This window comes from Microtus oregoni, unplaced genomic scaffold, assembly GCF_018167655.1.
Source record: "Microtus oregoni isolate MIOR12 unplaced genomic scaffold, Mior012 000012F_ref0000307, whole genome shotgun sequence".
Taxonomy (NCBI): Eukaryota; Metazoa; Chordata; class Mammalia; order Rodentia; family Cricetidae; genus Microtus; species Microtus oregoni.
This window is the reverse complement of record NW_024543071.1, coordinates 41,365,856-41,383,064: the sequence shown is the minus strand read 5'-3', so window position 1 is coordinate 41,383,064 and position 17,209 is coordinate 41,365,856. Positions and strand designations below refer to the sequence as shown.

The following is a 17,209-nucleotide window of genomic DNA, read 5'->3' as shown; positions in this document are numbered from 1 at the left end:
TGCAACCGTCTACCAGAAGTGAACATGATTGCAAATAGGTCTCAGTGTGTCTACACCTGAGCAGTTTTCTATCTCAGCACCAGATTGTCTTAGAAAGTACGACAGTGAGCTCTCTCTCCAACAGTGAGCCTTCATGGGGGACCAGGTCCCTGGTCACTGCGTCTGGGCCTCCCAGAACCAACAGATTTTCTTCACACATCACAAACGTGGACAACATAACCATAGCTGGACTTCCTCGGTGAACTTACCATGTACCACATGCTTGGCCACTTGGGATCATTGAAGTAGGTGGACTGGGCACGGCTGAGGTCGTAATCCCTCTTGGTCCGTTTTTTCACCACTTGCTGCTGGATCCACTCCACCTTTCAAGAGAGACATCTGGTGAGTGCTTCATCTCTGTCACAGCTCCATAACATAAACGAAAGTCTAATGCATTTCCCATTTTCTGTCAGTGTTGTGTAAGTCAGACTTTATTGTGACAATTAAAATCTCTGTGTCCATGTGATTTTCTAGAAAGCCAGCTCTCTCCTGTTTCAATAGAGGCAGACATTGTAGTTTTTTATAGACCAATAATTCATCTCAATGCCAAGCAAGTTGTTAAGATTTTATGAAAATATGCCACTGATAATTTGTTCACTGATAATAAGGTGACAGTGATCATTTTTAGGGTATATTTCCATTCATAGTAAGAGCCGGAAAGCTTTTCCTACAGAAGTTCAATACTAAATATTTCAGACTTTGTGGATTCATTCTGCTCTTGTAGTATTATAGCTGAAGCATACCGGAAGTGGTTCAGTGGTGTACAAATAAACTGTCATAAACAAAACCAGCTGGATTTGACCCATCTGCCCCTTCCTCCTATGCAACATACTCTGAAATGTTTTGCCATCATGATGTGGGAGTCTGCTGTTTTGTGTTGATTTCATTGGTTAAATAAAGAGACTGCCTTGGCCCTTTAAGAGGACAGAAAATTAGGTAGGTGGAGTAGACTGAATAGAATGCTGAAAGAAAGAAGCAGATTCAGGAGTCACCATGATTCTCCCACTCCAGACAGATACAGGTTAAGATCTTCCCTGGTAAGCCACCTTGTGGGCTACACATATTATTAAAAATGGGTTAGATCAATATGTAAGAGCTAGCCAATAAGAGGCTGGAACTAATGGGCCAGGCAGTGTTTAAAAGAATACAGTTTCCTGATTTGGACCTTGAGATTTCTGTCCGGTGCTCCCGTGTGGGTCTCTGTCTCTGTCTCCTTTCATCGCCTGATGAAGGTTAATATTCCTGAGGATGCCTATGTGTTTGTCTTTGGATTCACCTTATTTAGAAGGAGACGGAGCACGAGCAAGGAACTCAGGACCACGAGGGGTGCACCCACACACTAAGACAATGGGGATGTTCTATTGGGATCTCACCAAGGCCAGCTGGCCTAGGTCTGAAAAAGCATGGGATAAATCCGGACTAGCTGAACTTAGCGGACAATGAGGAATACTGAGAATTCAAGAACAATTGCAGTGGGTTTTTGATCCTACTGCACGTACTGGCTTTGTGGGAGCCTAGGCAGTTTGAATGCTCACCTTACGAGACCTGGATAGAGGTGGGCAGTCCTTGGGCTTCCCACAGGTCAGGGAACCCTGATTGCTCTTCGAGCAGATGAGGGGGGGGGACTTGATCGGGGGAGGGGGAGGGAAATGGGAAGCGGTTGTGGGGACGAGGCAGAAATCCTTAATAAATAAATAAATTTAAAAAATAAAATAAAAAAAAAAGAATACAGTTTCCGTGTAATTATTTCGGGGCATAAGACAGCCATACAGGCGGCCGGGTGCCGGGGATGCAGCCCTGCCGCCACTCCAATTACAACAGAGTGGGGCCCGGTATCTCAGCGGCTATAGGCTGGAGGAGCGGAAGGACCTCCCGCAACACCATCACTTTTTTTTTTTTTGGTCTTTTTGAGCTGGCATCTCACTATGGGGCTCTAGATGCCCTGAAATTTGTCAGGAGCAGCCTTAAAGTTGGAACAATCCTGCTTCTGTCTTCTAAATCCTAGGATTTCAGGTATACACTACTGACCTGGTTAGGGTTACACGGTTTTATAAAAACATAGCATGGAAGAGCACTACTAGGTGAATCAAAAAAACTGTATGTCCTACTCTTATCTGTGGAACCGACTAAAGAGTCAGGCTCTTGATGTATGCACACCCTGCCAATTCTAAACTGTAAAACCACAACATTCCAGAAAAGCCTTGGCATTAACCATGACCTTTACTTCAACCTTGAGTTTAGCACAGCATCCGTAATCTCGTGACATATAAAATATAAGATATTTTTTAAAAACGGGTTCTTATTATGGCAAAGAAGGAAAAAAAAGGAGCATCTGAAATACAGGATTAGCCTTGATGCAATTCTTCAAGTTCCCATGAAATGTTCCTTTGTTTGACAGCTAACTTTGTCACAATATTTTGAAATCTCCTATCTAGCCATCTATCTTTGTTTCCACAAAGTAAAAACTAGGAGCAGGAACATCATGCAGCTTCCTGTGATAATCTATCTGCCCAAACAAAGATCCAAAATCCCTGTTGCCTACTGAGTTGAGGAGGACAATGGCACCCTTCTCAATCAAAGTGAAGAAGCCAGAATGGACATGTGTGCAGATTATCTGCTCCATGAAATATTCCCCTTCTTGATTCCAAACAATCTTTCTAAGGAACAAATCCCATCATATTATTCACTCAATAAATATTAAGTGGCAGACAGCATTCTCAGAATATGAAGATAGGTGAGAATGATATTGAGTTTTGAGAGAATTTTTTTTTTGGTTAGAGAAATTTAGCAAGTATTTCATTATTCTTAGATTCATAAAAATATAATTATCTCTACACATGATGCTTAGCAAGTGAAGATTTAGGACGAGTTTGACAATGCAATTTATATTATCAAACCTAATTTTAAATTACTACATATTTATCTCATTCCTACCAGGTCAAGTGGGTTTATATCTATCTATACACTAGGTCAAGGAAGGCTTCAGATCTGTTTAAGCAAAATTCCTTTAAAAAATGGAAACTTCATCAATCCAATGCCAAGGTGTATATGCAAATATCAGAGAGTATCATATAATCTGCTAGTCACTAAGACATTCCTAGAAAATAAAGGAGTCTTTACTGGGGTGGGGTACCATAGTGCATGCATGGTTTTCCCTCTATGTGTCACAAGTAGGACAGATGGGTATGTGGGAGAGAGGAAACCAAACGGTAGCCATTTTCATAGATGAGCTATGGCACTGAAAGAGAACGAGATATCTTACCAAACAGAATCTCATCTGTAACTTTACCAGATAAAAGTGTTAGCTACATGGCATACTTGCTAGACAGTGTCACAGCAGTTTGGCATCTGCCTCTGACTATAAGTCACTTTATCTGATCACAGGGCTGTGGTACTCAAAAAAGGCTCGTGTGTGTGTGTGTGTGTGTGTGTGTGTGTGTGTGTGTGTAGCATCAAATACCATATAATTTGCCTTGGTGCTTTATGGTATGAACTTAGAGAACAATAAAAGCACCCCTTGAATCAAAAGTTTCCTATGATTGAAAAGCTCACATTTATCATTTTAAACACATTTATCCATCCATCCACCCATCCATATTTAAGTTCTTTAAGAAGAACTTAGAGTATTATATAAATGTTATGTCTTGCCAAGCTTACTACAAAGAGAAAACATTTTCATACAACTCTACCCAGCCCAGAAGAGAATGACATCCTTCCTCTTGACATGTTCCATTTCAGACATAATATAGAATGCAGTAAGATCAGGATACCCCAACACTCACAAAGCTCTCACCTCCCTCTGCAGGCTAAGTAGACACTGAACCTTCACTTCCTAGGATTTCCATCCTCACCTCCTACTTGCCAAGCAAACCACATAAACTGATGATTATGGGAAGTCTACCATACAAACTCAGTTAAACTTGTATCTCAATTTCAAATTTGCCAACTTATTTATCCTGCTCATGAGGTAATTTATCACCAATACTCATGAGGTAATTTATCACCAACAGGATGTAAAAATATTTTATAAGGTGCAAATATACTAGAACTCGTTGGTTAAATGTAAATGGGAAACAAATTATAGTATCACTTTTAAAATGCATCCCACACCGAGGAGGAAATAAGTTCTTTGAGTAATAAAATACAATAGAGCTAATGATTAAAACAGGTACATCAATGAGTAAAACAGAAAATAAAGAAACTGACCTTAAATACATAATAAGATGGCATGAACTAAAGATGTTATGCTAAATCATGCGTGACAAAAAACTACTTAACAATGGTATTTGAACATTAATGAACAAATGAAGTTGAAATTTTAATCTCAGTTCAGGATAATTTTAATGTTAAAATGTAAAATATTTAAAACTGTAAAGCACAGTAAGAAATATGGAGTTTAAAATAATTTAACAAGGGAAGATACATATTACAAAATTTTAGAGTGATTCAAAAAAAATTATAATTTTATAAGAAAATAGTGTAAATTTGTCATGGCCGAAGTGTCAAAGGGAGAGGTGAAAGATAAAATAAAAGTTCACAGCTTCTACCATCAACCCAAGGAGGCTATCTCCTTAATATAATAGTGCTGTAGGATAATGCTTTCGTACACTGTAAAGATTTGTCACTCACACTGCTTTAATAAAACACTGATTGACCAGTAGTCAGGCAGGAAGTATGGGTGGGGCAAACAGACTAAGAGAATTCTGGGAAGAGAAAAGGCAGGATGCAGTCACCAAACAGAACAGAAGAAGAAAGATGAGAATGCTGCACTGAGAAAAAGTACCAAGCCATGTGGCTACACATAGACAAGAATTATGGTTAATTTAAGCTGCAAGAGCTAGTTAATAGTAAACCTGCACTAACAGTCCAAACAGCTTACAACTGATAGAAGCCGCTGTGTGTTTCTTTGGGAGTGAATGGCTGCAGGCCTGCATGTGTTGTCTGAGTTTTCTGTACTGCCTGGTTCCCACAGTCGTTAAGTCCCAAAGAATTACACAAACATCTACATTAGTTATAAACTGATTGGTCCATTAGCTCAGGCGTCTTATTAATTCTTATAACTTATATATATATTAGCCCATTATTCTTGTCTGTGTTAACCACATGGCTCAGTACCTTATTCAGCAAGGCAGTCACATCTTTCTCCTTCTGTGGCTGGATCAGGACTGCTGATCAAGCTTTCCTCTTCCCAGAATTCTCCTGTTCTCACTGACCTGCCTCTACTTCCTGTCTGGTTGTCCTGCCTATACTTCATGCCTGGCTTCTGGCCAATTAGAGCTTATTTAAAATATAATTGTCAGAATACAGACTATTGTCCCATACCATGCATGGGACAAAAACTTCCATCTACATACAAAAAGTTCCTATATTCAATAAGGTAACAATTCCATAAGAAAATAGATAAAGGACAAAAGCCACACTATCCCTAGAAAGATAAACCGAGTTTCCTAAATACTCAGAGAAGCACTGAACTTTGCTCCTATTGCTTTGGACTGAATATGATTGTGTTCCATATTTTCATCTCCCCAGTGATACCAGTGGGAGGAGGGAGCCTTTACCAGGAGGGTCTCATGAGAATTTGACTGTGGTTATGCTCTCAGAAATGATGGCTCCCGCATGGGCTTCTGCTTTGAGATACCATACGCTGCCCTTTCCAGAGGTCAACCAGGCTGCCATACTTTAATTCTCAGAAACTGTTTTCTAAATAAATCCACTTTCCTTCAAATGTAGACTATGTCAAATAATTCATTACAATGACACAATGACATATGATGACATAGGAATACAAAGGCCACCTAAGACTGAAGTGGGACATCATTCCCAGTTACAATGTAAGGACTGATATGATATTGTTAGAATAGTGAAGGGTCACGCTCACACAACGCTTTTACAATGTCATATTTTATACAGCTCTGTGGATGGTAACTAGGTAATATCTGTAGAAATGCCAGTGAATAATTCTACTCCATATTTATACACATAAATATGCGAAGTTATGTACCAAACTGGCAAATTTAAACTGTAAATACAAGTAGAAAAGGGGAACTCTATACATAAAGTAGCATATGAAATGAAGTTTATGAGTAGTTTGTTACATTTTTCATGAGCTACCTATATGGTCTCTGCGTAAAGTAAAGGGAGAGAGATAAACACGCCTTCTGGGCCCATTTTTCCTTGTTCTTAAATTCTAGCCACACATCCTTAATCTCTAGTTTGACAAGGAATAAAAGTTCTGTTAAAAGCAACAAGAAGCTGAGGTTGATGTCCCAACTGGAAAGCAATCTTCAGTCATCCCATGAAGATGCAAAGGTGGCATTAAAAGAGATGGTGAGCAAACACAGTCTCAATCGCTAATGATTGGACTGATTAAAACAGTTTCCAGAAAGTAGAGAAAACTCCATGCTTTGTGCCTTTTGTTACCACTAACAAAATAGAGGAAAAGAGTATACATATCTGCCCCCTGCATTCCCTTTTGTCTTCTCTGACTTTGAAACAAAATACATAAAGAATAAAGTGGAGGGGAGAGGTGTATATGCATCTGTTGGTGTGTGTGTATGTGTGCATGTGTGTGTGCGTGTGTGTGTGGGTGTGTGTGTGTGTGCATGCGTGTGTGCATATATGTGTGTGTATATGTGTGTTTCCTAGGAAAATGAAAGCCCGAGGAAGATATATCAGTACGAACACAGAGCTCCCATGTCCAAATATCTCAGCAATGCTTTCTGAAACTCTGATCACAAAGTGGTAATTAGCCCAATACAGAGGTGGACACCTTTAATCTCTGCACTCAAGATGCAGTGGCAGATGGATCTCTGTAAGCTTGAGGCCAGTCTGGTCTATAAAGAGAGTTCCAGTCAAGACTACACAGTGAGGCCTTGCCTCTCTACCCCACCCTACCCTACCCTACCCTACCCTACCCTCACCCACAATAAAAAGAAAAAGAAAGAAAGAAAAAGAAAGAAGGAAAGAAAGAAAGAAAGGAAAGAAGGAAGGAAGGAAGGGAAAAAGGGAAAAGTAAATGAAGAAATCAGAATTACCAAGAGAAAGACAATTCAAGACATTCCATAAAAGAATGTATTCAAAATGGTAGGCCATTTTTAATCATATTTTTCTTTGATTAAGTTTTGAATTATTAAATACTAAACTTAGGCTGTCATTCTTTCTAAAGAAAATAAAACAATTCGGTTTGCAATCCACCTGTTTCAGAGAGCAACATGCAGGCAAATAAGGTATTATGTTTTATTTGATGGAGAATTTTCCCTCAATCTGATTGAAACAGGCATTTTGGATTCATTTAATAACTGTAAACACCAAAGATTTATGTAAAAAATACATCTGCTCAGGAATAATAGGATATTTTAGAGATCATTTAAAGGGAAGTTGTGAAATAAATATTACATATAGGACTGGAGAGGCAAGAACACTGACTGTTCGTCCAGAGGACCCAGGTTCAATTCCCAATACCCACATGGTCTCTCATACACATCTGGCCTTAGGGGATCCAATGCCCTCATTTGGTCTCTGGGGCACCAGGTACTCATCTGGTACTCAAATAAACATGCAAGCAAAACATCCATGTACATAAAATATAAATAGATAACTTTGGAATATACAGGTGTAATAATGCAATAGAGACAACACAAATCACACTTAAGAAGTTGACTCTACAATAAAACTGTAGATTTAGCTGACCTTTCCTGAGAGCCAAAGTTCTAAAAATGTATGATTCATTTCAGTTTTGCTCCATTGGGTTTAATGGAAAAACTCATAGCATTGCTGCCAGGCCGTCCTTCCCCACTTGCAGCCTGCTCCACTATTCCTTACACACCCCTCCATACATTTACGCTTTCAGTTAGTTCCTTGTTTATTTCCTCCTTCCTCTTTTCTGCTTACGTGGGAAAGAGAATCACAAGTGGTTACACCAGACAGAAGCAGCGGAACATATTCCCCTGTTTTCAAAGTCTTCCGCTTGTCTTTGTTAATTCTCCCTCAGAAACCTTCAGTGTCTACCTACTCTGTGGCAGGTACCATATTCGATGGGACAGAATGTCAGTGAACAAACCAATTCCCTGCACGGGCAGCTTTCATTCTAGTGGAGATCAGACAATGTGGTTAAATAAATAGGTTAGAGCATAGATTGTTAAACTGCTGTATGATACAAAAGTTAAGAATATGTGTAGATAACAAGTCATTATGAAGGAGGAATTATTTTAGGAAGTCAGTCAGGAAAGGTCTTTAGGGAAGATCAGATATTGCAATAGAATATTAATTATCATGGAACTGGCTGCATAAAGAACTCAAGAAAAGATTAATAGAAGATGTGACTAGGTAAGCAAAACATCAGAATAATGGTATATATATATATATATATATATTTCATAGCTCTTCCATATACCATAAATTCCTACATAATCCACCCTACCCCACAAGGAATATTGGTATTATTTGCCCCTTAGCAGATAAACCAAAAAAAAAAAAGGACAGGGTGAAATAGACATCAGGGAAACACATTTCTAGAGAGCTGGTTTTATCCAGTTCAGAACCCCAAAGAAACTGGCAAAAGTTCTTGAAGGAAAATGCAAGTTCAAGGTAAACACAACCCCACAACTCTGCTTTCTCTCATGATGGGGGCAAAGAATCACAACAGGAATGAAGCAAGGGATCATTCTGTGGATCTAAGGGTACTCCTGTGATGTTAGTCAGGATGAGCTGCCTTAGTGGGGAAAGAGGTTTTTATCCTCTCAAACCTGCAGTGTAAATCACAGGCCCACGCCATCTAAACAGCATAGGGGCTATAGGACAAGCGTAGGGCAAGATGGGTGCATATATAAAACACTCCAACTTGAGGTACAGATGCAACGCAGTATAGCAGATGTGAGCACTGTACTAGAAATGAGAAGACAGAATTCCCACCTTTGCAGCTCCATGAGAAGAGAAACTCATCCACAGGGAATCTACATCTGAGCAGCCGGTGTGTGTAGTATGTGCTCTACATAAGCCCAGAAACACGAGGCCTTCTGCAAACAGTAGTGCTGACCTGAACTAATCTATGCCAGACATAGGCAGTACAGAGCAAAATGAGGGGAGCATTAGCCCAGCACTTGTTGGGGTACCACCAACCACCAGTTTGGCTACTTTGAAGGAGAAAAACCCCAAAAGAAATTTTTATTTTTATAATCTGTAGTCACATCTGTAACATGGTATTAATGTAAAGTGGGTCCAACAAGAAAGTGATACATAAACTTAGGTTACTGTCCTACTTCATAGCTTATATTTTCATTGTATGGTTTCTTTGCTGCTTTTAGAGAAAGAAGCTGTGTCAGTATCCATAGAATCAAAGGCAATGGTTGGCAATAGGCTCTCAAATACAGATGTACATTGACAGAAATTTTTACATTGAATTAATTCATTTTCTTGATATATATATATATATATATATATATATATATATATATAAACTTTTCAAGTTAATGAAAACAAAACAGCAGTTAAGTTTCAAAACAGAAAGAATGTAAAAATGGACCCAGAAGCCCAGGCTTAATCCTACTACATAGTAATGCACTATTTTGTTTTCTAATTAGATAATGGCACATAGATGGTCACATGGTTAGGAATAACACCATGCTGGGCAGTGGTGGTGCACACCTTTAATCCCAGCACTCAGGAGGCAGAGGCAGGTGGATCTTTGTGAGTTCAAGGCCAGCCTGGTCTACAAGAGCTAGTTCCAGGACAGAGAAACCCTGTCTTGAAAAACAAAAAAAAAACAAAACAAACAAAAAAAGAACACCATGAAAATTTGTTGTCCTGACGTTTAAAATAGAAGAGTATAAAATTTAAAAAAAAAGGAGTACAAAATACAACTTACAAAACACAAGAATCTCACAACACCCATCACCCACACACAAAAAAAACCCACAATAATCTTTGGGTATAGTTTTGCCATTCAACAAGTATTTAATAAGTTTATATCCCCATCTTTTCTTTTGTATATTCCACTGTGATAGAAAGTGAGTCCTAAACTTGGTATGGATACCTAAATACCCCCCCCACACACACATATGCACACACAAAGGGGGAAGGGGAAAGAGGGTGTGTGGGATTAATGAGAAATACATTCTATTACTGATCCCTGATATGTTGAAACCCACTCCTGGGCAAATTTTTACCATTTGCAATGAAGTTACCTCCTTTACCTCACACTCTATATTTCAGAAGCCATAAAAGACAGAAAACACAGATAAATACAGAAAAGCAAGGATATTCATAGGTTGAGAAGCATGATATCACCACAGACACAAGCAGTCACTTCAGAAAAGAACGTGAACAAGGGTTGGACATAGGCAGTGAATCTCACGGTACTCCCTTCTCCCTTGCTAATAAAAGATGTTGCCAACACATTAATGATCACTGATGGGCCCATAAACAAAAATATAGTTCAAATTTGAAAGGAACTATGAAAGCAAATAATGAGCAAGAAAATGATCAGAATCCCAGTCTTCAAACCAAACAGGAAGAGGTGTCAAACTGATGGGAAAGATTAGTGCATATTTCTCTAGCAGTTAAACATTGAATACTTTTAAACACTGAAATTTTAATATGATAACATCAAATATTAATGTTTAATTAAATATGTTTATATTTAATTAAATACTAATAACACAACTATAAAAGTTTAATAAAATGTTAAATTTCAAGTGCCTAAATGAAGATGGCCTATGCTGGCCACTAGTAATCATGCTCATAAGTAACAACTCTTCCTAATTTGCATGGAAGAGCCTACGTGTATAAATTTATATGTTTATTTGACTTGACATCAACTTTTTGGGAACAATCATCTCAAAAGACTTAAGTTTAACTTTCCATTGGGTGTTAACACTCCTTAAGCTTCCTGAAGAATTCATTAAAAGCCCAATTTTTTTTTTTTGGTTTCATTGTCCTTTAGAAAACATTGCTATCTGTACTTATTTGCTTTCTGTCGCCGTGATAAACATTAGGACCAAAAGCAACTATGGAAATAAAGGGTTTATTACATTTCACAGTCTAGGACAGAAGTTCAAGGAAGGAACCTAGAGGCAGAAACTGAGGCAGAGAGCACAGAGGAGCACTGCTTACTGGCTTGCTTCTAGGCTCAGGGCCAGCTACCTCTCTGTTCAGCCTAGTCCAATCTGGTCAGGATTGGCACCACCCACAGTTGGCTGGGTCCTTCCCTCATCAATCACCTGTCAAAATAAATGCCCCACCTACAGGCCCACAGGCCAGTGTGATGAAGGTAAGTCCTCAACTGAGGACTAAACATCACATGGCCTTATTCCTAGTCACGCCAAGTTATCCAGTGGACAAAGAAAGAAAAAAGAAAAGAAAAAGAAAAGTGTGGCTGGATCTCCCCCACATTCTTTCCTTCCCCATTGTGTGTGTGTGTGTGTGTGTGTGTGTGTAGGTGTGTAGGTGTGTAGGTGTTTAGGTGCCCATTTTAGGTATCACATTCTACCACAATGGAATATACAAAAGAAAAGTTGGGGATGTAAACTCATTAAATACTAGATTCTTGTGTCTTCTAGAGTTGTATTTTATAGGTTTTTTTATTTTAAACTTTAGGACAATTAATTTAAACAATAAGAAGAAATTTGAACACAATTTTGACTGCTCAAGTATTAAAAGGAAATGGAATTTCCTAAAACCAATTTTACTATCTGAATGCCATCTAGAGTTAAATTCACTTTTGATTAAATACAATTTCTTAATATGGGAACTGAATTCGCATAGTCAAAGCTTCCTCCATCTTTACTCCAGGGACAAGAGTCCTGCAACACATTAAAAAAGAGCACAGTGCAAGACTTCATTCTACATGTGTCTGTCTTCCAGCATTCCTCCTTTGAGGCATTTGAAGGGCAAGGCGACGTAGTTAATAAGTCCATTCAAAACGTAAAGTAAGTATGGGAAATCTCACTCTGTCCTTACTATGGTGTAGGTTTCAGATAGCAGCAAAAATGACATTTTCCCCCCCTCAAAACAAAGCTTTAATTTAGCTTAATAGACTTCGGTTCGCTTTGGCCAGCCCTGTGACTTTGTGCATAAATCATTCCAGATATTCTTAGATCTGTATTTGAAAAACTGGACACCCTCAAGCTGTATGCCAACCAAATGAATACAAAGGAGAGCCTTATATTGCACAGAGAGAAGAAATTGTTCAGTTCTACCGAGATTAATATAAAAAGAGACAAATGTTGGCAAAGGAAACTGTACTTATTCTCCCAATTTCTTAAAGGAAAGAGCATGGGGTGATGTGTTACATGCGGGAAAGAATGTCAGCATTACTCTGCTCCATGTAACAAATCATGGCATCCACACAAGCAGTGACCAGGGAAGTTCTATTCATACAGAAAGAGACACTCTTCGCTTGGAATAATTCAACTCCATTACACATATCATCTTATTCTTCTGGTTATTTAAATATAGATGGCAATGACTTTCATTTCTAAGTCCCATGGGTCCTTTATGGTGGAAGGATCAATGAGAAAGAAAGATTTAAATTCAGAACTGGAGACCTAACGTTTTACTTGTATCTGTGTTCTTTTAATGAGGCCCTTCAACTGGCCTGGTGGCTTCAGTTCTTTAATCTTTATCGGGATTAGAAATTTTAGAAATTAAAAACTAAACATTGCTATGCCAACAATCTTCTGTTCCATGAATAAAATAACAATTGGGGAAACCAATGTCATTTTTCTTTGGTTTTTGGAAGATAATCAACACACAGGTTTTAGGCAGGATGTGTCCTATGTTCCCTGAAGGCCAAAGGGTTGAAAGTTCATCAGTAAGTGGGTACTGTGATCACTGGAGGTGGGCACACTGAGCAGCACTCTCTATGTGAACCCCCAGCAGCAGAGAGATGAGAGAGATAAGGGTTGGTGAAGGTCTCCGATGCAGATATCCATTACATTTCTGTATTTACCAGACTTTAGCCTTGCACTTGGCAGAAGAGCTGGGGTATTTTGCAACCAAAAGTCCTGGGACTGTGACAGCCTTGAACACCAGCACCACCCTCTGAAGCAGTTAGGAAACAGTTAACTTTGGTTAAGGGTGTAGTGAAACATGCCTTTTACACTCAGGGAAAAACACTTCAGAATCCTTGAGCAAACAGCGAAGGGATTGACATTGTCTCCTCTAAACCCAGTTGCCAGAGGCAAACCAAATGTTTTTTCAATCTGAGTAAGATTCCTTCCCATCAGGAACCTTGCCCACGATTTCCAGCAAGGAGATGCCTGGCACGACTTGCAGGTCATGGCACAGAAAGCCCTGGAAGAAGACCTGCCCAATGATGGTACTGGCTACAACTCCCTGGCATCGCTGTATGCTCTCGAGGGCTGCCAAGCCATTTCACTGGGGCTTCTATTCCCTGAATTCATAGCCAGAGCACCAGCACTGACAGGAATGAAGAGGCTGGGGAAAGAGAGGGAAGACTCGTCTTCACCCATCATTCACGGGTAGAAGACCCACAAGATGCTTATTTCCACTGCAATTTTCTTCTTTCATGCTATGTGTGTTGGATGCCTGATCCTGAGGTCAACTGTGTTACTGTGTTGGATACTACACATGGGAGCTCAGAGTTGAGCAAGGGAGTACGGAGGGCTGTCACCAATTCTCTCCATCCTCACCCCTCTATCCCTCCAAGGAACTCCACCCTGGCACATTCAGATCCTTGACACTGAAAAGAGAGATGACCTTGGCCAGAGTTCCCAGAAACACTATTAAGTCTTAGAGACATGAGAAGGGACTGTCAAAATTCTAGTACCTTCTAAGAGATGTCATTCAGTGTGATACTTAACAGCTCGAGGAGACTCAGGCACAGTGAAGGATGAAAACCTAACTCCTGGCACAAGGTAGGGCTCTGTTTAGAATCAGGCAATCCAGCAGGTGCAGACAGTGTCCCTGAGTTTTACCAGTCTCTACAGAAGCTATGCTGCCACTTTCCCAGGGTGTGCATCCCATAACGATTTAGAGAATAAATGCATTTATTTACTATTTTCAAGTAAAGGAACTGGTGGATTAGTCTTTCTCAGGCCCTTAAAGAACCCAGAGAAAGAAAGCAAAAGAGCAAACATACTTTCCAGACTCTTGGAAGACAAAGAAAATTATTCTATGCCGCATTGGGATTTGAGTTTGTGAATGTTTGTCACAAAGCTGAAGCATGAATAGTGATATAGCCACTATTTTAAAAGTTACTATTAAAAAAATCGCTGTTTTCCAGGTACTCTGACTTCCAATGATAAAGAAATTACTAGACATAAAATGTTCACAAATATAGCTATTTGATTTTTTGTGTATGTTTTTCTAAATGAAATTTTTCAATCCATACCTCCCCCCAAAAAACCTTCCTGTACTGTGAAGAGACTAAAGCACAGCATAGTTAAGTGGCTTGATTACATTGGGGTAATGACCTGAAACTAGAGCCCAGCAAAGCAAATCTATACCCAGGTTATTGTCCATAGAACAGTGGCTCCTTCTGAAATGCTATTCTCAGCTGATAGAGTGGACGAGGGATATTGGGTTTCCCTCTCCTTTGAGACATCTCTGGTGTGGGAGAATGGTCTGTATTCTGTCAATTATATTTGAAATAAATGCTCATTGGCCAGTAGCCAGGAAGGAAGTACAGGCGGGTCAACCAGACAGGAAGTAGAGGTGGGTCAATGAGAACAGGTGTGAATTCTGGGAATAAAGAAGTTCCCTCCACAGTTGTGACCCTGCCACAGAAGAAGCAAGATGTGACTGCCTTGCTGATAAGGTACCAAGCAATGTGGCTAGCATAGACAAGAATAATGGGCTAATATAAGTTATAAGAGCTAATAAGAAGCCAGAGCTAATGGGCCAATCAGTTTAAAACTAATGTAGAACTCTGTGTGATTACTTTGGAACTTAACTATTGTGAGAACTGGGCAGAAAACTCAGACAACACATCCCAGCATCTCAATGCCTGCAGATCAAGTTGTTAGTGGTGTCAAACATTTTACTAGAGGCTTTACTGGCAATGGATGGGGAAGAAAGGGGAGAAAAGTAGCTTACGCATGAGCCCAGGAAAGGTATTGGGGGGACCTCTATCACTCAGCTGTCAGCATTTTCAAATGCTTAAGAGACATATTCAATGTGCAAACCACAAAGAATTATCTGAGGAGTAAAGAATAAAAAGCTGACACAGACGAAGGGATCCTTAGGCACAGACTTGGCAGCGGTAACAGAAATCCTTTCTCCCACAAGGGCATCTTCTGACTTGTAATTTAAGAACACATAAAGTTCAAGGCCTGAAGAGTTTCCAAATTCAAAACAAAACAAAGCAACACCCCTTAGAACTAAAATCCTTAGTTACCCAACTGCTCTGAACTAGGCAGAATCAACAAGATGAGACAAAGATAGACGTGAAAGACACGGACTGTAGGAATCAGGCTCTAGAGTCCGAGTACCTGTGCTGAGAAATCTTGTTCAACTTCCAGAAAGCAGGATGACCTCATCCAAGTTACCCAGCATCTACACATAGCAAGGCAACTAACAGAGAAGACTAATCCAACTGATTCTCACCCAATACTGAGCGCACTTCCTGGTGCAGTGATAGCGACCAGGAAGGCATGGGGGAGTACTCTGTGCCAGCCTATGCCGGTCATGGAGTTCACATCATTAATTAAACAAAGAAATACAGGCTTGAGCCCATTCTCTATTGACCAGGGTATGACAATGAAGCTGGTTTTATAAAGATGCCAGAAGTCAGGACACCGGTACTATCCAGCCTCATCACTTCTGATTTCAATGTTCACAGTTAAGCTTAGGGATGGAGCCAGGTGACTGAGATGTGAGGAATGTCAATCTTCATCCCAAATCATCTTCTCTCCAGTCCCCAAAATAAGCCAGGGCTGCACAGCGAGATCCTGTCTAAAAGAAAGAAAGGAGACAAGGAAAAAGAAAAAAGGGAAGAGAGGAGATGGAGAAGTAGGGAGGGTAGTTTAGTGGATAAAGCAGTTACCATGCAAGTATATAGGCTGAGGTTTGGATCCTCAGAACTGACATAGCACACACTCTGTATCCTCGGACACACTAGCACACATCTGTACACTTGGTGCTTCTACAGAGAGATGAAGGCAGAGGCAGAACTATCCCCCGAAGCTTGCCAGCCAGCTAGCCTGCCATATGCAATAGTGAGCAAGGGACCCGACCTAGACATGGTGGAAAGTAAGGCTGTCCTGACTTTCACATGTGTCTTCCAATGCACATGTCTTCACTGACACACACACACACACACACACACACACACACACCACCAGTATGTACATCTAGACAGACTACACATGACAAAATAACCATGCTAATTTTCACACTTGTTTTATGAAAACAAACTTCCTACCATTTTGTCTTTCTTGCCGAGTAATCAGCAGCCACTCTAGAATGAGTGGTATTAATATTGAACCCATATGGGAAGGCCATGGTGACCCTCCACGGAAATGCATTGCCAGGGAGTCTGCAGAGAGACTCCAAAGAACACATATATCTTGGAGATTACCAAGGTCACATCACGTACATAATGATGTCCATGATAAAGTAAATAACTAAATATTAAGACTGCAAAGTGATTCCACAACATTTATCTAATGGGCCTGACAGCAGTGGGGAATTGAGAAGCCTGATAGATAGAGCAGGACGATTTCTTGTCAGCATTTCCAAAGCCATAACCTTAACTTGGACACATTTCCCTATAACCTGCTTGCTAACACCTTTAATAAGCCCTGAGCTGTATTTCCATACAGTTTGATTCTTTCTTATTTCCTTTTCCTTAATTTAAGCTGCAGGAACCCATAGGTATTTTTTTTTTATCTTACCATGTTTTCTATCAAAGGGATTTCCAGATCAACCCACGCTTATTTCTCCTACACCCATCACTAAAAGCACTTTGACCATTTACCTGACCAGGTTATTCCTGAAGCATGCACCCAGAGAAGAAAGGAGCTATGTTATTATATCTGTGTCTCTAGTATTTGATGGACAACCTTGATTAATGTTTACTAATCCTGTAAACCTTTAATACAGTTCATCATGCTGTGGTGGCCCTAAATATAAAATTTATTTTGTTGCTACTACATAACTGTAATTTGCTACTATTATGAATTGCAATGTAAATATCTGATATGCAGTATAC

At 39.7% G+C, this 17,209-nt stretch overlaps 1 protein-coding gene across 2 annotated transcripts in view; it reads right to left on the bottom strand.

Annotated features, from left to right (window-relative positions):
* Pcsk5 (proprotein convertase subtilisin/kexin type 5) overlaps window positions 1–17,209 on the bottom strand; it is a 429,292-nt gene that overhangs the window by 332,123 nt on the left and 79,960 nt on the right. For both annotated transcript variants that reach the window (XM_041661614.1, XM_041661613.1), the window contains exon 3: window positions 249–362. In XM_041661614.1, the coding sequence (XP_041517548.1) occupies window positions 249–362 (114 nt within the window). The remainder of the gene's footprint in view (window positions 1–248; window positions 363–17,209) is intronic.